We start from the raw sequence: 27,547 nt of genomic DNA on the forward strand, positions 1-27,547 counted from the left end.
ATTATAGGAATGGCATGGGGGAGCGAAAATTTTATTTGATTACAAAATTATGTTTACGATATTATTAACAATGTGGCTTTATGTGAACATATGCCAGCGAGCCTAGCGTCGCAAGCGTTTTGCTGCGCATGTTACCGCCGGAGTCTCGCAATCGATATGGGAACCAGGCTTTAGTCAGCAATAGAACATGTACTATAATTGTAAGAGAACCCTACTAACATTTCCTGTCTCTACTAACTCACCAATTTTATTGTCTTGTGTTAAGTAAAACATCGCTGTATCCGGGTCTAAGGCGCCACAAGGGTTGTTTCGACGTGTATTGACGTGTCTCGACACGCCTTCACTTCCTGCAATTATCTTCCATCCACGCTCGGCATTATGACTTTTGAAGTTCAACTAGTAACACGCAACTGATGCGTTTACTTTTGACAATTTTTCTGTTCAGAACATTTTTGCATTTATCGCTAATTTGTTTCGTTTGACTTCTTGATTTAGCTGTGTGAGTGTTTTTCAAAGACGGCAAAAGGTTTGTGTCGATAATTTTCTATTTCTATAATATCGTTATTTTTTATATTGCTGTGGAAGAACTTTTAAATATGTTAATCATTTGTAGATTTCACGGTTTCGGTGTTGACTGAATAAAACATCAACGAGTCATCTCCAAATCAGTGAATCAATTCCAGCTTAATACACTTGCCAGCTACGAACCTAGCGTAAACCGCTATAGTGAAATCTTTCCTAGAAGAGAAAATAACCAACGAACATCAAAGAACTGCTGGGCGGACTTAAAGGTGTCTCGTATTTACCGAACGTGTGTACACAAGTGCCACAACTATTGAGCCGACGTACTGGCTATATTCAACTATTGAGCCGACGTACCGGCTATATTGAACTATTTAAAGGACATTGATTGACGCGGGATCCCTGAGCCGCCGTGCAGACCTACACTATTGATATACCACACAACATCGTAACGCCATTTAAGTCGACGAATATACGTTCAGTAATTACCGAAACAACGAGCCGGCTAAATAGAACAATATATCTGCCGGCTAAAAACCCTATTCAGACTATTGAGATAAGGAAATATTAAGATACTCGAAAGCGTTAAACATTTCGATAGCTTTATTAGATAACTACTGAACAATTTTAGATCGTTTAAGATTTAAAAAATATTAAAAATTGTCACTCTGTTTTGAAACTGTCATATTATTTTTCTTTGAGCAATTTTGCAATCTTTTGGATTACTATTCTTGTAAACTGCCCTGCTTGGATGGTGGCTAATTTCGGTTGGTAATCGATCGGCACACGGTTTGGCTGCCGCGGTTAGTGTCTTTTCCGAAGTGTCTGTCATTTTTGGCCGGTCCTCGCTCGTACTTTATAATCTATTGTGGCGCTTTCGACCAAGTTTGCAACTAGTATTATTTTGTTGACTTCACATACCTAAACTAGACGTATTGAAATTTCTTGTAGATCACATATTTTGCAGTTTCAATGGTATTGAAGCTCTTTTGTGTAAAAGTATAAGATTTAATTTTTGTATTGATATTGACTTGACTGTGGTATTTACTTTTAAAGCAATCTATTTCAGCTTTTTCATCCTTTTGATTTTCTGTAATTATAAACGAACTCAGGGTATTATCATTATTGCTCTTTTAAACATTATAATGAATTCAGAACAAGATGTCAATTCAGCAGAGCACACGTCACAAGCAGGTAGTGGCCACCGAATGAATAGCCCACCTATATTTAGAACATCTGATCGTATCAAAAAGTCTACATTACTCAAGGATATTCCAAAGTTGATAAATGATGAACTGGAGAAAATAGAAGATTTTCTGACGAATATGCACACTGAAGAAGAAATGCAAGATTTTTCTTCTGCTATCGAGAAGATGTTAGAGGAAATACAGGAGAAGTGGGTCGAATTGTGTGAATTGACTGATGATAAGGAAAGGTTAACCACACTACACAACATGTTTGAATATTATGGGTCAACTGTTGATGATTGCAAGAGAACGTTAGCAGAGAGAATAGAAGAGGCAAGCAGGGTCAACTCCGCAGAATATGATAGTGATATAGAAAGAGAGCTGGAAGAGGCAGCTGCAAAGTTTCAGCAGCTGATGGCTAGAAAGAAGGCAAGGGACTCTCAGAGCTCTTCCACAAACAACAAGAACAATCGTCTTCCCAAATCCGAGACAGGGTCTGCAGCTTCAAACGCTGAGACAAAAATGAACAACTCCGGTTCAGGTGAAATACAAGCCCTCACCAAAGCATTGATCGCAACGATGAAGTCCACAAAGCGCTCAACCCTCGAACCCAGTGTTTTTAAGGGTGATCCTACTATGTTCAAGGAATGGGAAATAGACTTTGACGCCTACATTGAATCGGAAGGCTTAACAGGACTGCAACCACTAAGACACCTCAAGAGGTTTATTTCTGGTAAAGCATTTGATGCAGTCAGTGGGTATTTTCTTACCAACACAATGGATGCTTATGAAGACGCAAGGAAAGATTTGAGAGAAAGATTTGGTAAACAGTATGATGCTGCTCTCGGATTAAGAAAAAAGCTTGAGGAGTTTCCAAAGATTGGCACAAGGGATGCTGACTCTATGAGAAAATACGCAAATCTTCTAAGTCACATCAAATCCGCAATGCGAGGTTGTGATGAGTTGCGCCTATTGAATGACAGAAACCAAAATGAGATTCTTGCTAGAAAATTACCAGAATGGATGTTGAGATCCTGGGCCAAAAAGGTGAGAGTGTGTGTAAAAGAATATAGCAGTTATCCTACTTTTAATGAATTTGCAGAATTCGTCAAAGAGCAAGCTGAAGATATGGAAGAAGAACGAAAGATCAGCGGACAGGAAGCAAGTCAAAACTATCAACATAAGCCAGATTTCAATAAAAGGGAAAGGAGCTATGCTCCAGCCAATCCAATGAAATTACGAAGCCATTCAACAGGAACCTCTCAAATAAGTGAATGTCTTTACTGTAAGAAAACCCATCTAACGAACGAATGTTGGGCACTTGCTAAACTGCCAAGAGAACCAAAGAACTTATTTTTTCAGGAGAATGGTCTTTGCTTTGGCTGTACTAAAAGAGGACACGTATCAAGACAGTGCCCAAACAGAGCCTTTTGTTCCAAGACAGGATGTGGGAAAAGACATCCAACAGTCCTACACATCGACTTTTCGACAACATCTAAACATTGGAGAAACCAAGAACAAGTTGCGGTTCCAAAGCCACCAAGTGAAAGAAGCTCAACCACATCGATGCCCAGCACAAATATTCAGCCGAGTAAAGAACCAAGTGCAGAACTTAAACGAATATCTTCAAAGAAAACTGGTACAACAGGTAACTCCCTCAGCATGATCTTGCCAGTGCATATAACTACTGACAAATCTCCTGCAAAAACGCTACTTGTATACGCGCTCCTTGATTCAGGTTCAGACCACTCTTACATCAATACAGACTTGGCGAAATATCTCCAACCCGACTACACAAGAGAATTGGTCACAGTAGAAACTCTCACAGGAGAATCAACAAAATGGGTCACTTTATATCAAGATATTAGAATACAAGGATACGAACAAGCAGACTTCACTTACTTAGATGCCTATGGTTGGAAAGATATTGCATGCAATCGCGACCACATTCCTTGCAGAAATAATGTGGCAAAACTATCTCATCTTAAAGAGTTTGCAAGGAAATTGCCACCTTTGATGGACATTCCCATTGGATTGCTAATAGGAGCTAATTGTCCCGAGGCTTTTGCCCCTTTAGAAACATTAGTTCAAGTCAAAGGCTTGCCGTATGCCAGGAAATCAATGTTGGGGTGGACCGTCTTTGGAGCAGACAACAGACGGCAAGGAGATAGAAGACTTATTACACACCGTACATGCATCAAGCTCGACGATCATGTCCTCATATCTCAAGAAGACATAAAATTTCTAAACATCATGGAACAAACAACGGAAGTGCTACCATCAGGGTCTTATCAGATGGCTTTACCATTTAGGCAGCGACCACACTTACCAGACAACAAACGCTAAGCCGAACAACGCCTCACTTCACTATTTAAGAGATTTGAGAGAGACTCGGAGTTTAAACTACAGTATGTACAATTCATGCAAGAGATGTTTTCGGGGGGCCATGCTGAAGAGGCTGCCAATATTGTTCCTCAGAAAGGTTGCGTGTGGTATATACCACACTTTGCAGTAAAGCACCAAAAGAAAGGCAAACTCCGTGTGGTATTCGATTGTGCAGCTACATATTCGGGAACATCTGTAAATCAGCATCTGCTTCAAGGCCCTGATTTGACCAACAGTATGCTTGGGATTTTGTGTAGGTTTAGAAAAGGAAAAATCGCAATCGCTTGCGACATAGAAAAAATGTTCTTCCATTTTCATGTTACTCCATCTGACAGAGATTATTTGCGTTTTTTATGGAAAACAACAGAGGGAGAAGTCAAAGAGTATCGGATGACAAAGCACTTGTTTGGAGCCACATCTTCACCTGCTGTTGCCACTTATGGTCTGAGAACTTTAGCAGACGACCATGCCGGGGAATACCCAAAAGCTGCAGAATTTATACGGAGAGATTTCTATGTTGATGACGGTATCACAAGCGTGAACACAACGGAAGAAGCCCAGCAACTTATTGAGGACGCTAGGGCTCTTTGCGCAACAGGAAATTTAAGACTTCATAAGTTCATTAGCAATGATTCTTCAGTTTTATCATCGATTCCCGAGTCGGAGAGAGCAATCAATTTGTTTGCAGATTATTTGTCCCCTCAACGTACCCTAGGATTGGAGTGGGACCTTAATAAAGATTTTTTCAGATTTAGTGGAAATGAGGTTAAAGCGGGGCCTGTCACAAGACGTGGCATACTGTCTGTAGTCGGTCAGCTTTTTGATCCCATTGGTCTTTTAGCACCATTCACACACCAGGGAAGAAATATACTGCAGAAGGTCAATAAGACTAGTGTTGATTGGGATGAACCTCTCAATGAGGAAATGAATCAATTGTGGAACAGATGGGCTACTCAACTGTCACAACTCCAACTAGAAATACCTAGGTGCCTGGATGGGTTGCAGACGCAATGCGTGTATGAGCTGCACACATTTTCAGATGCCTCGCTGGAAGGCATTGGTGCCTGCTCGTATTTGCGATCCATTGACAACCTAGGAAATGTTTGCACCAATCTTGTGTTGGCAAAAGCAAAAGTCGTACCCAGTAAAGGGGTAACCACCATTCCGAGACTAGAGCTACAAGGTGCCTTTTTAGCCACCCAACTCAACAATAGGCTTCAAAGGGAACTGCACATGGATATAAGCAAGTCATTTTTTTGGTGTGATTCAACCATCGTGCTTGGCTATATCTGCAATGATAGGAGGAAATTTCACACGTTTGTTGCTAACAGAGTTCACGGGATTAGACAAGCATCTAACCCTGAGCAATGGCATCACGTACCCGGGGCAGAAAACCCTGCCGACATAGCTTCTCGAGGGATGGAGGCCAAAAAATTAAAACGCACTATGTGGTTTACGGGTCCCAAGTTTTTACGATCGCAGCCAGAACTACAACATAGATTACAGTTGGATATGTCGACACGAAGAGAAGTGTCAGAGGATGATCCAGAAGTTAAGAAAGTCCAAGTTGTCAGAGCGACTGAGATTTCAACACTCATGGACATGTACAACAAGTTGAAGAAGTATAGCACGCTCAAGGGACTGCTAAGAGCCTTTGCTTACTTACTCCAGATGGCCAAGAACAAGTCCTTAAAGATTCCTCTGATGCGACCATCAATTGAAAATATCGAAGCGGCCAAAAGATTAGTATTGAAAATTACACAGACAAAATATTTTCAAGAGGAAATCAGAGTTTTGAAAAAAGGTAACCAAGTGATGAAAACAAGTTCGTTGCTTCGATTAAGCCCCTACCTGGATCAACATGGCTTAGTAAGGATTGGTGGGAGAGCAAGAAATTCTTTATCTCTTACCGAGCTAGAGAAACATCCAATAATATTACCAAAGAACTCTCACTCGAGTAAGCTATTTATTAACTACTACCATGAAATTTCACACCACATGGGACCTTCCTACACGCTAACATCCATGCGTCAAAATGGCCTCTGGCTCATATCGGGTATAAAAACAGTTAAAAAACAATTAGGTCAATGCATGCCATGCAAGAAGATGAAAAGAAAGCCTATGAGACAGCAAATGGGAGAGTTACCTCAAGACCGAACTAGCTGTGCCCCACCGTTCACACACACAGGAATGGACTGCTTCGGCCCATACGCGATTAAAGAGGGAAGGAAGGAAATGAAAAAGTACGGATTAGTTTTCACATGTTTGTATAGTAGGGCTCTCCACATTGAAGTTTTAGACGATTTAACTGCCGACGCCTTTCTCAATGGACTACGTTGTTTCATCGCCATACGGGGTTCTGTGATAAAGCTCTATTCTGACAATGGAACAAACTTTGTCGGCGCCAAAAATTTGTTGGATGCGGAAGCAAAAAGATGCCTATGCGATAGAGGCATAGAGTTTGTATTTAATTCCCCGACGGCAAGCCACCAGGGAGGCGTTTGCGAGAGGCAGATCCGTACCATCAGAGCAGTGCTCAATGACATATTAAGGCAAAGTTCTAGACTCGACAGTACTTCCCTAAGAACGGCATTCTATGAGGTTGCTGCTATTGTCAAGAACAGGCCCTTAGGAGCAATCAACATCTCTAATCATGAAGAAACACCAGTCACACCAAACATGATTCTAACAGGAAGAAAGGAACCCACTGCGCCACCACCTGGAAATTTTGATGAAGCAATATACTGCCATGCTAGATGGAAAAGGGTACAGTGGGTAGCTCAAGAGTTTTGGAGAAAATGGAAACTGGAATATCTAGACAACATCACGCGTCGTCAAACCTGGACGAAAGTTGAAGACAATTTGAAGGTCGGAGATGTTGTACTTATAGTCGAATCCAATGAGCCGAGGAACATGTGGCAAATAGGGCGAGTTGAAGATGTGTTTCCAGGTAAAGACGGTTTAGTGCGTAAGGTGACTGTGAGGCTGGGAAATTGTAACTTAGACAAAAAGGGGCGAAAGATGGCAGAACCAACTTATCTTCAACGTCCCATACAAAAACTAGTAAAACTCTTAGAGGATATATAATTCCCACTTACATTGCCCATATTATATCGTTTAATAGCAACCTCCGTTTGTGGTGCTAATTCAACTTTAGATGTTAGTTTTTTTGTTTTTTTTTTGTTTTATGTTGTTGCTTGTGTTGGTTTTGTTGTTGTTAGGATAGAACTTTATATATTTTGTATTACTTACGTAACCTTCAAACCTATTGTTTTCCATTAGAATATGACCTTGGTATTACTACTATGGTTTTGCAAAAAAGGTGCTGACATGAAAAAAAAAAAAAAAAAGAAGAAAAAAAAGGACATTTGTTGAGTCTAATTGCGTACATGGTGCAGCGGAAATATAAAATCTATTAGAATTTATATTTGGTGGGAGTGTAAGAGAACCCTACTAACATTTCCTGTCTCTACTAACTCACCAATTTTATTGTCTTGTGTTAAGTAAAACATCGCTGTATCCGGGTCTAAGGCGCCACAAGGGTTGTTTCGACGTGTATTGACGTGTCTCGACACGCCTTCACTTCCTGCAATTATCTTCCATCCACGCTCGGCATTATGACTTTTGAAGTTCAACTAGTAACACGCAACTGATGCGTTTACTTTTGACAATTTTTCTGTTCAGAACATTTTTGCATTTATCGCTAATTTGTTTCGTTTGACTTCTTGATTTAGCTGTGTGAGTGTTTTTCAAAGACGGCAAAAGGTTTGTGTCGATAATTTTCTATTTCTATAATATCGTTATTTTTTATATTGCTGTGGAAGAACTTTTAAATATGTTAATCATTTGTAGATTTCACGGTTTCGGTGTTGACTGAATAAAACATCAACGAGTCATCTCCAAATCAGTGAATCAATTCCAGCTTAATACACTTGCCAGCTACGAACCTAGCGTAAACCGCTATAATAATGATAAAGGTTGTTTAGCATTAGAACTTACTTGTACAGCTTGAAGGCTGCCACTGCCACTCCTACCGCGGCGCAACCAATTAAAATCTTTTTTACTGTTCCAGTTTGGGCTGGAGATGGTGGCGATGATGGGAGGAGTGGTTCTTTTGAGTATGTTGATGATGGAGATGCAGGTGATGATTTCGATGGTGAAGGTAGATGGGGTGATGGTTGCTTTGGTACTGATTGGGGGGTTGATGATGGAAATTGAGGTGAAGATTTGGATTGTGAAGGTGGATAGGGTGCTGATTGTTTTGGTAGTGGTTGAGATGAAGGAGTAGATGTCGAATCAGGCAGCTCTTCCTCCATCACTGGCCACGTTAAATTTTTTGGCTCTGCTTCCCTCAAAGTAGCTAGATGACCAGCATCTACCATAAATTGAAGGGCAGCAGGCAGTGGCCAAGTGATTGCTGGCGGAGATTGTCCGGAGGAGGAAGAGCTGCCCTCTTCTTGAGCAAAGAATTCGGGGAGTTCTAAAATGAAATAATACAATTTCAGTTTAAACGTCTTAGATCGAGTTCTATTTGTAACAAAGTTACTTATCGAGTTTCATAACACTCTGACTCAATAGTGAAAGCTTTGACAGTTCATAAAAGTTTGGTTGGAGCGGAATGTCAATAGTTGTGTCACCATGAAATGTTCACTTTTTCACTGATTGAATTTGTGAAGAGAGACACTTGCAAATAGTTAATGAATTTATCAAGTCTTATATTGAGGAAATCTTTTAGTTGAGTGTACTGGCCTAGCTATAGCGAGTTCTTAATAAGAATAACGACATCATGACCTTTCATGACTTATTATTATGTAGGTCCTGAGGCTACACTTTCGAATAAATGTCACTACATTTTATAATTAAATTTGTCGCAGTCTTTTGACTGATTTACTAAGTTGATTGAAGCAGCTGATATCAGTTTAAAATATTTCATATCAACCTAACATAGGAGGTAGTATGGACTAAAATAAAATAAACAAATATGAGTAAAAAGCAAGCATTTTTAAGCATTTTTATAATATATATTAAATGTTATGTTTTTTTTACAGACATGTCTTAGACAGACAAAAAATTGGTGAGAAAGGGTAGACATAACAGTCCGATTTTTTGCTCATATGTCAAATGCGTGACTAAATAGTCTCTCATTTTCATGTTTGTTGATTCATTCCACAAAATACAGTTTGAATGATGAAAGGAAATTAATGGGTATGACAACTTCTCATGCGCCATCTGCTTTGGTTTGATTCCAACACAATTTTATGAACTGAAGCGCCTGATACTAGACTCTTTGTTTTTAAAAGACACATAAATCACTCCTCTACAGCTCACTGCTCTACTGTCTCTCACTTTAACAATATATCAGTTTAGATGAGGTCCTTATTCCTTTCAGCAGTCGCTAAGTAGTCACTAGCTAAACATCGATTCTAATGTATTTATTTTCACAATAGTTTATGAGTTTCACATCTTTTTATAGTCAGATTATAAACTTATATTGCTTCAAGGAAGAGAAACATCACATCTTTTTTATAGACAGATTATAAACTTACAATATTCCTTCAGTGAAAATAAACATGTCTTTATACATTGCTTACCGAAACCATAGGAGGTGTTATCCAGCTCGGCCAGCGAGCTGGATGATGATAAACGAAGCCCGCCTATCCCGCTGCCAGTCTGTGGGGGACAATCCGTGGTGTTCATGATAACAGTTTCAATGATAGCAGTTAATAATAGGTAATAATAATAGCTCAGAATGAAGGGACTCTGTGTAACTCACTGTAACTACTGTGTAACTTCACTGAGAATTACTGAGTGAGTGATGTCATCACATTCCGCTAGAAATCTTAGAATTCCTCAGCCAAGTTTATACTGTTAAGTAATTACACTGATTGGCTGTATGACATGTGTATTTTGCTCACTTGTACAGCTTGAAGATACCATAAATACTTTCTCATGTGCATAATTCAAATTCAAATACATATACATGAATATTATATATATACATGAATATTATATACATATACATGTAAATATATATAACTAGAAATTCCACTGCCATACAGCCCACGACCAAAGTAATAATGGAAAAAAGAAAGGGTACTGTTGGTTGTCGAAAAAGTAGTTATCAGCAGGAATTGACAGAGTATAATGTAAATGAGACTTGTTTGAGATGATATAAAATAAATTTGAGGGAGCACGACTCTAAAAAGGCGCAACAGAAATAACAGAAATGTAACAGAAATAAATATTAATAAAATAAATAATTAACTATCTCAAACTTATGTTTTACAATAATAAAATAAATATTAATTCAAGCTGTAGACCTAAACTACTGTACGTAATTTAAATAACAACAGCAATAATGATATATGTTTATTATATCTCTTATTATATTGAAATGCAATATTCAAAGTAAATGGCAAGCTGCCGTGTAATATACAATTTGAAAGTTGTTTGTTGGTTAAAATAAATATTAATTCAAGCTGTAGACCTAAATTACTGTAAGTAATTAAACTAACAACAGCAATAATCAAATATGTTTATTATATATTTGAAATGCAATGTTAAAAGTAAAATATATTGTAATATACAGCTTGAAAGTTGGTTGTGTTGAATGCAGAACAGTTTTGACAACGATATGTAACAGAAATAAATATTAATAAAATAAATATTTAACTATCTCAAACTTATGTTTTACAATAATAAAATAAATATTAATTCAAGCTGTAGACCTAACCTACTGTACGTAATTTAACTAACAACAACAATGCCAACAATAAAGAAATATGTTTATTATATCTCTGAAATGCAATATTAAACAGTAAACGGCAAACTGATGTGTAATATACAGTTTGAAAGTTGGTTGTGTTGTGATGAATGTAGAATGGTTTTGACAGCGATATGTAACAGAGAGCAAGCGTTGGCATTTACGCGTCTGGAAGTTTTATGCAAACTGGAGTGAAATAAAGAAATATTCTTGTCATCAAAGGGCGTTGTAGTAACGCCCTACCTTTTAGATAAGATGTAAAGAAATCTGGCTGATGTTCTAGATAATTTGAAAAACCTTCGGTAATTGGACAAAACCGTAAGCTGATAAACGGTGTACCACATTTTCGTACCTGTAAATCGGTCTATGCCTCAAACAGTAGAGAAACAGTACACAGTAAACAGTTCTACTATCTGTCGCACGGCTTTATTGGCGTTTCGTAGGTCGGTCGAAACTATTAATAAACCAAGCTGTTCAAGCGTTTTGTGGCGATTTGTGGCAAGACTTTATCGTTCTATTCTCTGTCGCTCGGCGTTTCAATTTCCGGTCTTAACTTTATTTAAACGAAGCTTTTCAAGCGTTTTGTGACGATTTTCGTCCTAATAAATCTGTCTATTTATGTGTAATCCGATCAGATGGGTTAGTTTTAGGAATTTGCGTCAACCTTTCAAAGGCTTGGTAACATATTTAAATAGGTTTATATGCGTTTTGTATCATTATTATACTTAAACGACTTTACTGAGAAATAGTTAAATTTGTTGATAGGATTTCGTTGCAAGGGTTTGGTGACGGCCGTTAACGGATAATTTTTCGGGAGTTGTGTGCACATGTGCATTTATCATAATTCTCCCAATCAATCGTTTCACTCTTGTTTGGTCGTGGGAATACATATGAATTATATATCAATAAACCATAAGATATATATGTACTAGAATTTCCACTGTCATACAGCCCACGACCAAAGTAGTAATGGAAAAAAGAAAGGGTACTGATGGTTGTCGAAAAAGTAGTTCTCAGCAGGAATTGACAGAGTATAATGTAAATGAGACTTGTTTGAGATGATATAAAATAAATTTGAGGGAGCACGACTCTAAAAAGGCGCAACAGAAATAACAGAAATGTAACAGAAATAAATATTAATAAAATAAATAATTAACTATCTCAAACTTATGTTTTACAATAATAAAATAAATATTAATTCAAGCTGTAGACCTAAACTACTGTACGTAATTTAAATAACAACAGCAATAATCAAATATGTTTATTATATATTTGAAATGCAATGTTGAAAGTAAAATATATTGTAATATACAGCTTGAAAGTTGGTTGTGTTGAATGCAGAACAGTTTTGACAACGATATGTAACAGAAATAAATATTAATAAAATTAATATTTAACTATCTCAAACTTATGTTTTACAATAATAAAATAAACATTAATTCAAGCTGTAGACCTAACCTACTGTACGTAATTTAACTAACAACAACAATGCCAACAATAAAGAAATATGTTTATTATATCTCTGAAATGCAATATTAAAAGTTAAACGGCAAACTGATGTGTAATATACAGTTTGAAAGTTGGTTGTGTTGTGATGAATGTAGAATGGTTTTGACAGCGATATGTAACAGAGAACAAGCGTTGGCATTTACGCGTCTGGAAGTTTAATGCAAACTGGAGTAAAATAAAGAAATATTCTTGTCATAAAAGGGCGTTGTAGTAACGCCCTACCTTGTAGATAAGATGCAAATAAATCTGGCTGATGTTCTAGATAATTTGAAAAACCTTCGGTAATTGGACAAAAACGTAAGCTGATAAACGGTGTACCACATTTTAGTACCTGTAAATCGGTCTATGCCTCAAACAGTAGACAAACAGTTCTACTATCTGTCGCACTGCTTTATTGACGTTTCGTAGGTCGGTCGAAACTATTAATAAACCAAGCTGTTCAAGCGTTTTGTGGCGATTTGTGGCAAGACTTTATCGTTCTATTCTCTGTCGCTCGGCGTTTCAATTTCCGGTCTTAACTTTAATTAAACGAAGCTTTTCAAGCGTTTTGTGACGATTTTCGTCCTAATAAATCTGTCTATTTATGTGTAATCCGATCAGATGGGTTAGTTTTAGGAATTTGCGTCAACCTTTCAAAGGCTTGGTAGCATATTTAAATAGGTTTATATGCGTTTTGTATCATTATTATACTTAAACGACTTTACTGAGAAATAGTTAAATTTGTTGATAGGATTTCGTTGCAAGGGTTTGGTGACGGCCGTTAACGGATAATTTTTCGGGAGTTGTGTGCACATGTGCATTTATCATAATTCTCCCAATCAATCGTTTCACTCTTGTTTTGTCGTGGGAATACATATGAATTAAATATCAATAAACCATAAGATATATATGTACTAGAAATTCCACTGTCATACAGCCCACGACCAAAGTAGTAATGGAAAAAAGAAAGGGTACTGATGGTTGTCGAAAAAGTAGTTCTCAGCAGGAAATGACAGAGTATAATGTAAATGAGACTTGTTTGAGATGATATAAAATAAATTTGAGGGAGCACGACTCTAAAAAGGCGCAACAGAAATAACAGAAATGTAACAGAAATAAATATTAATAAAATAAATAATTAACTATCTCAAACTTATGTTTTACAATAATAAAATTAATATTAATTCAAGCTGTAGACTCAAACTACGGTACGTAATTTAAATAACAACAGCAATAATGATATATGTTTATTATATCTCTTATTATATTGAAATGCAATATTCAAAGTAAATGGCAAGCTGCCGTGTAATATACAATTTGAAAGTTGTTTGTTGGTTAAAATAAATATTAATTCAAGCTGTAGACCTAAATTACTGTAAGTAATTAAACTAACAACAGCAATAGTCAAATATGTTTATTACATATCTGAAATGCAATGTTAAAAGTAAAATATATTGTAATATACAGTTTGAAAGTTGGTTGTGTTGAATGTAGAACGGTTTTGACAGCGATATGTAACAGAAATAAATATTAATAAAATAAATATTCAACTATCTCAAACTTATGTTTTACAATAATAAAATAAACATTAATTCAAGCCGTAGACCTAACCTACTGTACGTAATTTAACTAACAACAACAATGCCAACAATAAAGAAATATGTTTATTATATCTCTGCAAATGTAAATCTAAATGCAATATTAAACAGTAAACGGCAAACTGATGTGTAATATACAGTTTGAAAGTTGGTTGTGTTGTGATGAATGTAGAATGGTTTTGACAGCGATATGTAACAGAGAGCAAGCGTTGGCATTTACGCGTCTGGAAGTTTTATGCAAACTGGAGTGAAATAAAGAAATATTCTTGTCATCAAAGGGCGTTGTAGTAACGCCCTACCTTTTAGATAAGATGTAAAGAAATCTGGCTGATGTTCTAGATAATTTGAAAAACCTTCGGTAATTGGACAAAACCGTAGGCTTATAAACTGTGTACCACATTTTCGTACCTGTAAATCGGTCTACGCCTCTAACAGTAGACAAACAGTACACAGTAAACAGTTCTACTATCTGTCGCATGGCTTTTTTGGCGTTTCGTAGGTCAGTCGAAACTATTAATAAACCAAGCTGTTCAAGCGTTTTGTGGCGATTTGTGGCAAGACTTTATCGTTCTATTCTCTGTCGCTCGGCATTTCAATTTCCGGTCTTAACTTTTATTAAATGAAGCTTTTCAAGCGTTTTGTGACGATTTTCGTCCTAATAAATCTGTCTATTTATGTATAATTCGATCAGATGGGTTAGTTTTAGGTATTTGCGTCAACCTTTCAAAGGCTTGGTAACATATTTAAATAGGTTTATATGCGTTTTGTATCATTATTATACTTAAACGACTTTACTGAAAAATAGTTAAATTTGTTGATAGGATTTCGTTGCAAGGGTTTGGTGACGGCCGTTAACGGATAATTTTTCGGGAGTTGTGTGCACATGTGCATTTATCATAATTCTCCCAATCAATCGTTTCACTCTTGTTTGGTCGTGGGATAATGAACATAAATACACAATATATATACACAATACTAGAAATTTTCCTGTCATACTGCCCACAACCAAAGTGATATTGGAAAAAAGAGAAGGTACTGTTGGTTGAGAAATGCAATATTAGCAGTCAAATGTCACTGCAGTGCAATAGGATAACTGCAATGTACTGGTTGTTATTATGTACAACAAACAGCAATAATGAAAGGAAATGATTATCTATATATATTTTTTTCAAAATCCGTGTGTCGTATGTCGGAAATCCGGCTATAGATCTTAAAACATTGAATTAAATATTACGTACCGACGAAGATTCGATCTCGCACGAAGCTGCTCAAAAGTCTTATGTCTAACCCACTGGACTATGGAAGTCGAAGTTGCTGGCAACGATATAAAGCGTTATATCAGAGCTATACCTAACTGCTTTACGTATGACGCGGGTCATAGCATTACGTCAAGAGAAGCTGTTTCTCACATTATTAAACTGCCTAATGGCCCTAATAGCAAAACTCTCACTACTTCTCATTATTTATAAGACAAACAACTTTTCTCGCGATGTGTAGTTTGAAAGTTAGAATGGCAAATGTGATTATATGTTAAATACAAATTAATTTTCTGTCCAAATATTCTTCTATTACACGGGCAACGCCGGGTGACACGGCTAGTATGTTTATATCTCTCACCTGCAATAAGAGAAATGCAATATTATACGTAAAATGGCAAGCTGCTGTGTAATATATACAGTTTGAAAGTTGGTTGTGTTGAATGCAGAATGGTTTTGACAGCGATCTGTAACCAAAGTGAAAAAATGGTTCATGATCACAAAAACCATGGTCAAGTCGGGTGTGTGAGATTTAGAGTCTACACTAACATAAGGAGAAGATTATCAGTTATTTTGCAAAAAAAATTTATTCTAGCTTAATTACAGCGGCTTTTATGGTCAATAAACTGAATGCATGTTTACCACTAGCGCGAGAAAATTGTTTTGAGAAAACTGTTATTAAAGTTTGAGAAACAAAAACCAATGCACAATTTTGTTTACATTTCAAAATGTCATAGCAACCAATATCAAGAAGTTGTGATACTTATCTAGATTTTTGTATTTCTATGCAAAAGATTATGTTGAATTTAAAATTTTAAACAGATTTTAGTTGGTTGTCATTGAAATAGATGTATATCTATAAGAAAGTGTAGGCCTATAACTTAATTTTGCAGACACTAAAAATGGCTTGGCAGTACCGCGATATTGGGCACAGCCGTAGCAATGTACTGTGTATCACTACAGATACTAGCTAACACTGTGAAATACTGCATGAGTGATGTCATTACATTACGCTAGAAATCTTAGAATTCCTAAGCCAAGTTTATACTGTTAAGTAATTACACTGATTGGCTGTATGACATGCGTATTTTTCTCCCTTTTACAACTTGAAGATACCATAAAGACTTTCTGATGTACATACTTCAAATAAAAATACAGGAATATTATATTTATATACATGTATATGTAAATATATATAAATCAATATGAATTATATATCAATAAACCATATGATATCTATGTATATTGCATATAAATATACAATAAATATACAATAAATATACATTATATTATATGCACATTATATATACATGCATATATATACATGTATATATATTCATATTTATAATTCATATACATAAAGTGGATGCTGCACAATTCGTTACAGAGTGCTCAATGATAAATCAGAGCTAAATTATAAAATATGTATAAGTGGAACTTCACTCTATAAGTTAAGCATTTTATTACTAATAGTTTCATGTGGTACAATTAAGTATCACACTCTTCAGATAAAATGTCTAAAAGTCTTAGACAATATAATAATACACTTTTTAGGAGACCTTGCTATAGGTTAATGTATAAGCTCCCATTGTTTACGATATTCCCACAATTTTTAGTACAAGTTTATTTAAACGACTGCAAAACAACTTCCTTTATAGGATAACTGCTCCGAATTTAAATAATGAATTAATAAAGCATTTTGGGGCAGAAAATATCTTTTTTAAATGTATTTTTTAAGTGGGGGAGTTGTATTACGGATCAATTATTGTCGGGAAAAAGTTTACTAAGGGCAATTGTGCGGTTGTTACCCATCTAAACCATAGCAATCATTTTAGGATAGCTTTTAAACTTTACCAAATTCCCCTGCACAGCATCCATAGTTGAGTTTGAAGTTACCAAACTCTTTCTATGTTTGGTAAATCTTATGCAAACCTAATTTTTGCTCAACTATGATTCACTGATCTATATGGCTCACATGCATACTTCATATATTCCAGTTACTAAGGTTTACATATTTCTAGTTTATCTTCTGATAACTTTGATTAAAACTGAATATAAGTAAAGCAGAACAATTCAAAGAGAATATAAAATAAAAAGTAGTAGACAACTCCTTGATTATCTCTGTCGAATGCATCCATGGTCCAGCACCGGCAAACAATTTGGACACGCCTGAATCCCTACCAAACTATAAACATTACTACCCTAGGACACTTATATTTCGCTAGTATTTAGTTTTGTGAGTAGCATACAGAGTAAAATTTTGCTGGAACTTAATTTCGCAGCTCTGATGAGTGTGAAAATATAGTGATGTGAAAATAAATGCAGTGGAACAAACATTAGATTCATCAGGTCCAGTTCACTGGTACGAAATATTTTTCAATTTGGGACTACCATACTGTTTGGACTATAAACCGCACCTCTATATAAGCTGCATGTGCTTTATTTTCCAAAAAACGAAAATAAAACAATACATAAGCCGCACCTTACTATAGGCCGCAGAACTAAGGACTGTGCTTTTTAACGTGGTAGCAACTTTGCCATTTAAAACGTAACAGTGCAAAACGGCAGTTTCGTATTATCCGACGCTTTTTAACTTAGTGCCTAACGGGACAGTACCGTGAGGCATTGTTTCGTATTTTCTTTCACAGCTAGAAGTGCACTAATTGGAGATTCCCATTAGTGCGCCCTAGCGGTGAAAGAAAAAGCCACAGAATAAGCCACAGTGATTAGCCGGCACCTTTGTAGGCCTACCTATAAGCCACATGGCTCAAATCATCAGAAAAAAGTAGCGGCTAATCGTCCGAAAAGTACGGTAGTTTGTATTTGTGAACCGCAGGTAGAAATGTGTAGGCGAGATCAATAATGCAATTTGATCGCTTGCTGCAGTTTTTCTCCTGGACTATCAATGACGTCAAGTTACCTGCCGCAGTGACTGATGTTGTACCAATATTAGAATTCAAGTATTTATAGCACGCGGTGCCGTGGTGGCCATGGCGGCCATGGCCCCGCGTTGTTATTGCTTTTGGTTGGTAATAAAATTCATCACCACAATAATTATTATTCAATTTTATGACTTTTCCTACCAGACTGTCATCCTCATCAGTTACAAATTCAATAACTAAACTAATATCATCATCTTCCTCATTTGTCTAGGCTTTTCCAAAAAAACTTATTATCTTAATTTGTTTTGCTAAGCTACTCAGTCGGTGTATTAGCTATAATGAGTTTAGCAAAACTTGCCCAATGAGCCAACCACACACGAAAATTGCCTGCATTTCTAATATGACGATTTTATTGTGAATATCAATGAAGAAAGCCATTTAATTTCGCGTTTTCGCTCATTCGTTATGATAGTTTAGTTTCGCTCATGAAATTTTCGCGAGATGCTGTTGCCGCGAAAACGCGAAAGTTAGATGCCGCGAATACATAAGTGTCCTAGGGTAATAGCCATTGAGTACTACTGTTGATGTGATATAAGGCTGGTTTTCACTGTAATAAGCCTTAGTGCCATCATATTGGCTTTATGAGAGATAATAGTCAATTACCTCCCTAACCTTTGCCATAGTACACAGTCTCTATTTAATTGATCACAGCCTCTCAGTCTCACTTTGAGATTGCGGATAACATTTACTTTTGGGTCACACTGAAATAATCCAAGAAAGGAGTGGTGACATTTATTACAGTAAATGTCTTCACTCCTCTGTGTGGTATTGTATATGCTACCATATCATCTCCCGTAGAGTAGTAAGTGTTCAAGTGAACAAACAGAAAGCTTATTTGGCACTAAACCAATCAGTTGTGTTTAGCATACAAACCTAGTGGTGTTAGAGTTTAACAACCTCTTTCTACTTAACCACCTTATTTCTGCTAAATCATTTCTTACTTATAACTATGGCTGATGTGAAGTGAAGTGTCAAGCAGGTAGCAGTAAGTGGAAGTGGCAAGAACGGGCTGAACAGGACAAACACTCGCTGTTACCTTGAACTATACTAATAATTACTAACACCATATGAAATAGGCTATAAAGCTACAAGTAATCTAAGAAAAGGGAAAAGTACACACTAAAATACCGCTCTATAAATATACAGTAGAGTTTGGTTAGAGATAGCTTTATTATAAAATCCTGAATGTGTGATACCTTCATCAGTCTCTGTAATACAATATATACTGACGCTCACACTTTGATAACATAGTCTTTCTACAGTGAAATTGTAACAAAATACACGTAGTACTCCAAAAGTGCATGTACAGTGACAATGTAGTACTCAAACAGTGCAAAGTGGCACCATCACAATCTCATAATGAATGAATATAGATAACATCGCACTCTCACCATGCTTGTACAATAGTAACACAGTACTTCCACAATGCAAGCAATGTGGTAAGTTGTTATTTCTACAATGCATACACGTTACTTCTACAGTATATGCACTGTGGTAACATAACATTTCCACAGTACATATACATGAGTAACATAATCCCATACATATGCAGGGGGAACACAGCGTTCCTAGCATTCACTGTACAGTACTAACATAATATTTTCACAACCATGCACAGTGATAACAGTACTCCCACATCGCTTGTACAGTGGTAACGCAGTACTTCTACAGACATGCATTTGGGTAACATAGTGCTTTCACGGTGCGTACACAGCCAACCTAATACTGTTACATTGATAGCATGCCAGCGATGCCGTGCACAGAAAGCAGTATGGCCATAGTATGGAAATATTGCTATGTCATCTATGGCTATATTAGCATCTGACATGACTGGATATTAGCAACTGATATGACTGGATATTAACAATTGACATGCATGGATATTAGCAACTGACATGACTGGATATTAGCACATGACATGCCTGGGTATTAGCAACTGACATGCCTGGATATTAGCAAGTGGCATGCCTGGATGTTAGCAAGTGACATGCCTGGATGTTAGCAAGTGACATGCCTGAATATCAGCAACTGACATGCCTGGATATTAGCAACTGACATGCTTGGATAATAGCAACTGACATGCTTGGATATTAGCAACTGACATGCTTGGATATTAGCAACTGACATGACTGGATTTTAGCAACTGACATGCCTGGATATTAGCAACTGACATGCCTGGATGTGAAGCACCATTCAACTTCTATTTAAAACTGTTTACAGTTGATTTTCTCATACTGATTATTAATTTTATTAATACAGTTGATTTTCTCGGGTTATGATATGTTATGATAGGTCTACAGATGTCTATGATCATATTCTGTGGCATACCAATGCAATCCTAGAGCAAGTGTGTGAACATGTCATAGTGACATGACATGACAGCGCAGCCTATATGTCATTATGCTGTCAGTATTGACAGCAATGTAAGCGAGTCTTGCTGCAGTGCATATGACTTACTTCTTGAGTACATAGCCAGCAGGGTGCCTTTTTGTCTGCAAAGTAGTTACACCGGATTTTTGTAGTAGACTCTGGGATGCTTGACATGGGTACGCTATTCTATCACTCATTTGCAGCGGTGACTACAATAAAAATCAAATATTGATACAGCAAAAATGATCATATTAACATACCGTATGCAATGTTTTGCCATAGGATCTAAAACATGAGAAGGCAATGCGCCAGTACTTTCTAGAACACTAACCTTGATCTTACCAAATCATCTATGCTTAGAGGTTGCGTGCTTTCTAATTCCCCTGTAAGTCCAACTGGAGTCTTAATAAACTGATTTCCAAGCTGGAATACCAGGGTGGTAGAGGAGCGTCCCACAATCTACAAAGCAATAGTTAAGAAAAATTCCACTAGCTTGGTGGTTCAGCAATGAGCAAGAAAAAAGCTTAAAGATTGACTTGCAACAAAATTCACATTCGTTATTTGGTATCAATAAATTCACCGTGTCTTACTCTGTTGTGTTGTAAGTGCCAAATATGTGGAAATGTGATTACTAGCTCTTAAACACTCAAAAACGAAAAGCCACCATAGATTGGAATCTCTTTATTTATTTGACGTATTCATTACAGTTTGGTTATTGTCTTGTCACGTGATGTTCTCACGAGAATTGAAAGGCCAATAAAAAGCTCAATATAAAACTTATTGTAGCACTAGTTTATGACAAACACTTCAGGTTTTGCCGAAGACCCCGTATCAAATATAGATGCTTGCTACTTTACAGTTTTCTTTTGGCTTGGACTAATCGTCAAGTCTTAATCTAATCATGTGACCCAATACTTCGGAAATAATTTTTGCAGCACTTTTCGATTATCACAGGTAACCAACAGGCTCATCATGATTATCAGCTAATGATATGTACTCATTCGAGCTAAGGTTGAAAAGTTTAACGATTTTTTACAGTAAGTTATAAGATATCAGTGCTAAAAGTGACAGCATTACAATGACGATAAAACAGACGCGTAAGAACAATAGACATGGTTTTATTGAATGCGTGAAGTATATTTGTGAAAATATTTTGACGAATGAGATTGCATGAAAGTGTAAACAGAAACCATCCTGTGACAAGTATGTCCCATTTGAGCTGCTTTGGAGAGCGAATCCAAACTACGGCGGTCTCGTGTGGCTGCGATTAACTGTTCGTTTTTTAGCTTTTAAGAGCTTGTAATCACATTCTCACATATTTTGCACCTACAACACAACAGAGTAAAAAATGGTGAACCTTTTCATATCAAATAACTGTAATGTGAATTTTATTGCAAGTCAACCTTTAAACTCTGTGAGGCTTCAGATCAGCCAATCACGTGCGGGCTGATAAAATTAGTCTCATGCTAGCTAATTGGCTAATGTGTCAAATGTTTTGCTAATACCAGAAAATTGATCTAACTAACAAGTTCCAAATTCTATAAAAGCTCTTGTAGGTACATCTACACTGGGGTAATTTATAGGAGTTGCTTTCACAACTACAAAGTGGGTTTAGTGTAAAACGAAAAATTGTTGTAAAACTGCCTTTGTATCAGTCGCCGACACCAGATCAGCAAAATCGTCATATTATGCTTGTCTATTTTGAACAGCCATCATTGACAGAGTACAACATAGAAGTGAACAATCACATATCGCAATGTTAACAGCGACACAAATGCAAGAAAACAGTATGGATATCTGATGTGGTAATTCATTGGCTAAAAAGGTGACTCATTTTGAATAGTCGAAGTTTGAATCGGGTTTGGTTTGCAAACTACATTTCAAATTCTAAACAGATGGGATGTCATTTCAACTCCAACTCTTGGCCGACATGCCTGGATATTAGCAACTGACATGCCTGGATAGTAGCAACTGACATGCCTGGATATTAGCGAGTGAAATGCCTGGATAGTAGCAACTGATATGCTTTAGATATTAGCAACTGACATGCCTGGATAGTAGCAATTGACATGCCTGGATATTAGCATGTGACATGCCTGGATATTAGCAACAGACATGCCTGAGTATTAGCGACAGACATGCCTGGATAGTAGCAACTGATATGCTTTGGATATTAGCAACTGACATGCCTGGATAGTAGCAAGTGACATGCCTGGATATTAGCAGGTGACATGCATGGATATTAGCAAATGACATGCCTGAGTATTAGCAACAGACATTTCTGACATACCTGAGTTTTAGCAACTGACATGCCTGGATATTAGCAACAGAAACTTCTGACATGCCTGAGTTTTAGCAACTGACATGCCTGAATATTAGCAATTGACATGCATGGATATTAGCAAGCGACATGCGGGGATATTAGCAAGTGACATGCCTGAGTATTAGCAAGTGACATGCCTGGATATTCGCAACAGACATGTCTGAGTATTAGCAACAGACATGTCTGGATATTAGCAAATGGAATGCCCGAGTATTAGTTGTGAAAACACAACTCCGATAAATCGCCCCAAATGTGATAAATTAAATATGTGAATGCACATTTAAAGTTAAAAAAACAAAAAATGTGTAATCATAGACATTGAGACACATAAACCTCAAACGAGTTTAGTAATTAACTTGTTACTAGCCAGAAGAACAGATCTAATGTTCCCAATTACATTTCCAAATTATTGAAATGTTTTTGTGCTAAAATCTTTTGGTATAAAACTAAAAAGGCAGGTGGTATCGATTCTTCTGTTAACTGCAACCACTTGATGGCACAAAACAAAAAATGGAAATGTTGTAAGTGGCTGAGAACTGATACAGCCTACTTTGATTGAGATATGTTTGCTCAGTGTAACATTTATAGGATAGCTGAGTTTAGTTTGAGTTCCTGATTAAACATGTCCACTCTCCCACATCTTCCTCTTGGTTGGTACAAAAGCCACCCGTACAATAGCTTAGGGTGGACATTGGAAGAATGCAGTTGGCTGTACAATACCACATGACCGCTTTTGTCTACATAACTAACAAGGATGCAGTTTATGTAGAAAATAGATGAGAGACTCGTGACTCAAATACAGAAGCAGGTACATGTACTTAGTTTAAGAATGATGCATCTAATACAGAAAATTACTGCTGTCATAAATACTTATGTATAGCTCATGATTCTAAATATAAAGGAATTTGAGTGTACATGCCCATGCCCACGTGTACATGCCCATGCAGAGTGGGGTAAAACTAGCAAGCATGCGGTTATCTTTGTTGTATGCTATTGTGTAGAAGCCTTAGTCAGAACCACGGCTAGTTACGGTTGCCCGCTCTCCACCCTCATAGCTGATACAACTTTTCAGGAAACTTAGGCTAAATCAATGTAGGTAGCCTAACTATGTACATATGTCATAGGAGATGATTCACATGGTCGATAGAGATGATTGAGTTCATACCTTATAAAGCTTAAATCAAGTTGTGCTCTCTTGATAAAAAGCTTTTGTAGCCATAATCAGTGTTTCTATAGTATTATACACTATAAGACACATTCCAAATGTCAACAAAAATTCTTTTTTTTTAATATGATAACATAATTATGTCATTAATTGTAATTAATGATATGGGCATCGTGGCATCAATTATAGCAGTCGATGTCTAGCTCAACATTGGATAGAAGTAGATAGGTGGCTGAATAATTAGCTGAGAGTACCACTCTTACTGCCCTCTATTGCTCCAACATCCTCTGTATGGCGAGGAAGGTGCTAGCCCATCGAGTCCAACATTTTTTAATAGGCATTGATTCTTCATGTTCAGGTGATCCTGAATGCAAGAATTGAAATGTTAGAAAAGGATGTTATATATATAACTTTTTTGCTGCAACTGACAAAGCTACGTTCTTGTAGATCTGGCAGCTGCAGCGTGAAAGACCGCTATTTCAAATAGCTTTTGGGTTGAACGGACTACATTTTTACTCGCAAACAGTCTGATATAAACACTCCAATGTCAATGATATTAGGAGTGTAACAGCATCATGGGCGATTCTCAAAGCTATATCTATGATGAACAGAATAAGACTTGCCCTGTGTGTTTCAGATCTATTAGGGGAACCACTATTAGCCATCACTGTATTCTAATACACGTATTTGTCATTATGATATACATTTGCAGATAAATATTATTTATCTGCAAATGTATATCATTATTATATATTAAATAATAACTTGTTTTGGGATGTCCAGTCTTGTGAGAATGGTAAACAAAGTTCTGTCAAACATACCTGTGCCTCTTTCATCAATCGCTTCTTCTTGTGAGAGTGGGCAAAGTGGCCTACAATCTTCTTGATGGCAGCTAACGAAGGGTGTATCTCCTCATCATACTTCCTGAAAGTAGAAGTAACTGCCCAGTTCAAACGGTGGCCAAAACATTGTACTCGTAACCAGTCTGGAAATGATAAAACTATTTGGATAGTTTGATACTTGAAGGAAGTTCACTTGGACCATTAATTTCAATACGAATAACAAACTCTACAAACTTAAATTCCATAAAAAAAGATAAGAATTGATTATCAGACCAAGTAGGCCAAAGGCATAAAATGAACTATAATTTACCTTGATCTCTGACAGCAGTGGAAATATTTGAAGCATTACCTGTTGTAACGGATACTTGCTTCTCAGCATCCAACTCCCAATCTAGAAACACTTGGTACAACATCAACTGAATGTTAGCTGCGGTGTGGTTTTCTGGACAGTGGCTGACCTTTAAACATACAGGAAATAATCAAACAGAAAATAAGACTTCCTCTCTAGAGGAACAGTTTATAAACACAATATGTATATTGAAGTGAAGGCGCTATACAATAGACATACATAGAACTGGCAATCTTAATACTTTATTAGTAAGCAAACCAATGACCATGATGTTTTCTGCTTGCACCACCCACCCAAGCCTTGATTGTTAATACGAAAATCAAATAACATCTTGTCTCACATGATCTATCTGTTTCTATACTCACCGTGTGGTTATAACAGCAATAAGACTAAGATCATACTTTTAATTAAACTCAACAACAGACTTGTGAAGAAAAATCACCATAAAACAACCTTGGTTGATCTTGTTTGTGCATCCCAATATTTGTTTCTGGGTAAGCTTTCAATAGTTTCGAGGCTCACTTCGATTTTGCTTGTCATCATGGTTTCTCATTATTGTTACAAAATAGTTGGGGGGCATGAAAAATATAACATATCGAGAAGTCAAGATTGGTTACCTGTAACGGCCGTGTCTTGAGCTCAAATTCATCCGTTAACCAGTGAACAGTATACGCCATAAAAAGGTCTTTGGTTATAAAATACCAATGGTCAGTAGTGGTGCTAAAAAACTTCACAGCTCCTAGTTCATCTCGGACACGTCTGACTGTCTCACTGTACATAGCTGGTAGCAGCGTTCTCAAGAAATACGATCAGTTTGGGAGAGTGTACCTATAGAAGTACTAATGGCAAAGCAATCATGTATTTTTTTACACATTTCCACATTTTAACAGAAAGTTGGCTAGCTTATCATTATTCCTGCGTAATTTTGTTAAACAGGTCAGAATTTTTTAAAACAAATTTTCAGCAGAGGTCATGCATTAGCTGCACCTGTGTGTTATTATGCTTCCTCTTATCTCTCATTACTTGTATAAAATAGAAAACTTACGGGTATCCGGCTACTGCGTAATTGTGCAGTCATAGTCAACAGGGCAGTTGACGTGAACAAAGTGCGCTGAAGTCTACATACTAATATGACAACCTTGCCAAATCCACTTACTGTGCCAATTTTAGTTTTACTTACAATGGGTCAAAAGTTGACAGCAATTCCTTGAAGCCTGTCTTCTCCACAGTGTACAGTGGTAAGCCTTCTTTGAAGATAAATGTAGCTACAGCAGTAGTAAGCTTCTTGTAGTTTGCCGAACTTGAAGAATAAGGAGTTCTAAAGAGCTGGTGGATAGATTCCCCTTTAGAAAGCTTCTGTGATTTTTTGACTGGTTGAAGCCTAGCTTTGGTGCCTGTTTCCTCAACACATGAGATATCTTAAACAACATAAGTTTAAATCAAGTAACTGTTTGGGTACATACATAAGGGAGGTGTGGGGCATTCCGAATACTTCTGTAGTTATCAGTTATCAGGGGTTTAGTGACATTAGTGGACCAATGAGATTATTATCGAAAGATTTGCATTGTTACAATATGCATTTATATTTGAGTATTTATTTATGTTTATCTTTAAGACTTGATGGATAAGTTGTTTGTAACATATTAAATCATGAATGCTTTGCTTACCTTCATCTTCAACGCTATTCAACATGTGTATTGGTGTTCTAGTATTCTTCTTACTGTGTGGGGTTGAAGTCACCTGAGACCTTGGGGGAGAGGAGAGTATGTCAGAGAGCTGAGGAGAATCGCTGTAATCAAGATCGGTCATTCCGAAGCTGTCCAGCTTCTTTTGGGTAGATGATGCCATGGTGTAAGACATTGGTTTTGTACTTGTTAATTACAACGAAGGAAACGTGGTCATTTTTTACAAATTATCATATTTATTTAGCAATAACATTTAAAAATTTGAAAGTTTGACCTGAGCTTGCTAGCATAGCAGTCAACGTTATATCTATAACAATTTGCAAATGGTATCATGAATTCAAGTCTTTCCAGAGATATCAACTTGAAAAACCAGTTGAAATTAATATCAAAACTGTTTAGTTAAAATTAATTAGTATTTTTAAATTTTTAATTACATGTATATAAAAGTTATAAGAAAATTATTTTATTAGCTACAATTCCATTAATAGTTATGTAAAATAAAGTAAGTACTAAGTAGTGTAATTTGGAGTTAATAACTATACTAAAGAATTGTTGGAGTCGAGTGGGTTATCTTGTATTTCCTAGTTTAGCATAAACTATAGACTTACTGTTTATTATTCTTGATTGTTCTATAATCAACTTAATCGATCTCAATGACTCACCTGAACCAGA

General features: G+C 36.6%; 3 protein-coding genes across 3 annotated transcripts; 2 read left to right on the top strand and 1 right to left on the bottom strand.

Moving 5' to 3' along the window:
• Positions 1-1,667: 1,667 nt before the first annotated feature.
• Positions 1,668-4,055, top strand: LOC137388275 (uncharacterized). Its single transcript, XM_068074766.1, has one exon. The coding sequence runs from the start codon at positions 1,668-1,670 to the stop codon at positions 4,053-4,055; it is 2,388 nt and encodes a 795-aa protein (XP_067930867.1).
• A 429-nt stretch (positions 4,056-4,484) lies between these two features.
• On the top strand, positions 4,485-7,181 carry LOC137388276 (uncharacterized). The gene has a single exon (XM_068074767.1). It carries the CDS (start codon positions 4,485-4,487, stop codon positions 7,179-7,181), a length of 2,697 nt encoding a protein of 898 aa, XP_067930868.1.
• A 908-nt stretch (positions 7,182-8,089) lies between these two features.
• On the bottom strand, positions 8,090-27,038 carry LOC137388277 (NADPH oxidase activator-like). The gene is made up of 5 exons (XM_068074768.1): positions 26,858-27,038; positions 26,371-26,608; positions 24,821-24,923; positions 9,686-9,764; positions 8,090-8,574 (listed from the first exon to the last, which is right to left on the bottom strand). Exons 1-5 carry the CDS (start codon positions 27,036-27,038, stop codon positions 8,090-8,092), a joined length of 1,086 nt encoding a protein of 361 aa, XP_067930869.1.
• Between the last annotated feature and the right edge of the window lie 509 nt (positions 27,039-27,547).

This window comes from Watersipora subatra, chromosome 2 (assembly GCF_963576615.1).
Source record: "Watersipora subatra chromosome 2, tzWatSuba1.1, whole genome shotgun sequence".
In the NCBI taxonomy this organism is placed as follows: Eukaryota; Metazoa; Bryozoa; class Gymnolaemata; order Cheilostomatida; family Watersiporidae; genus Watersipora; species Watersipora subatra.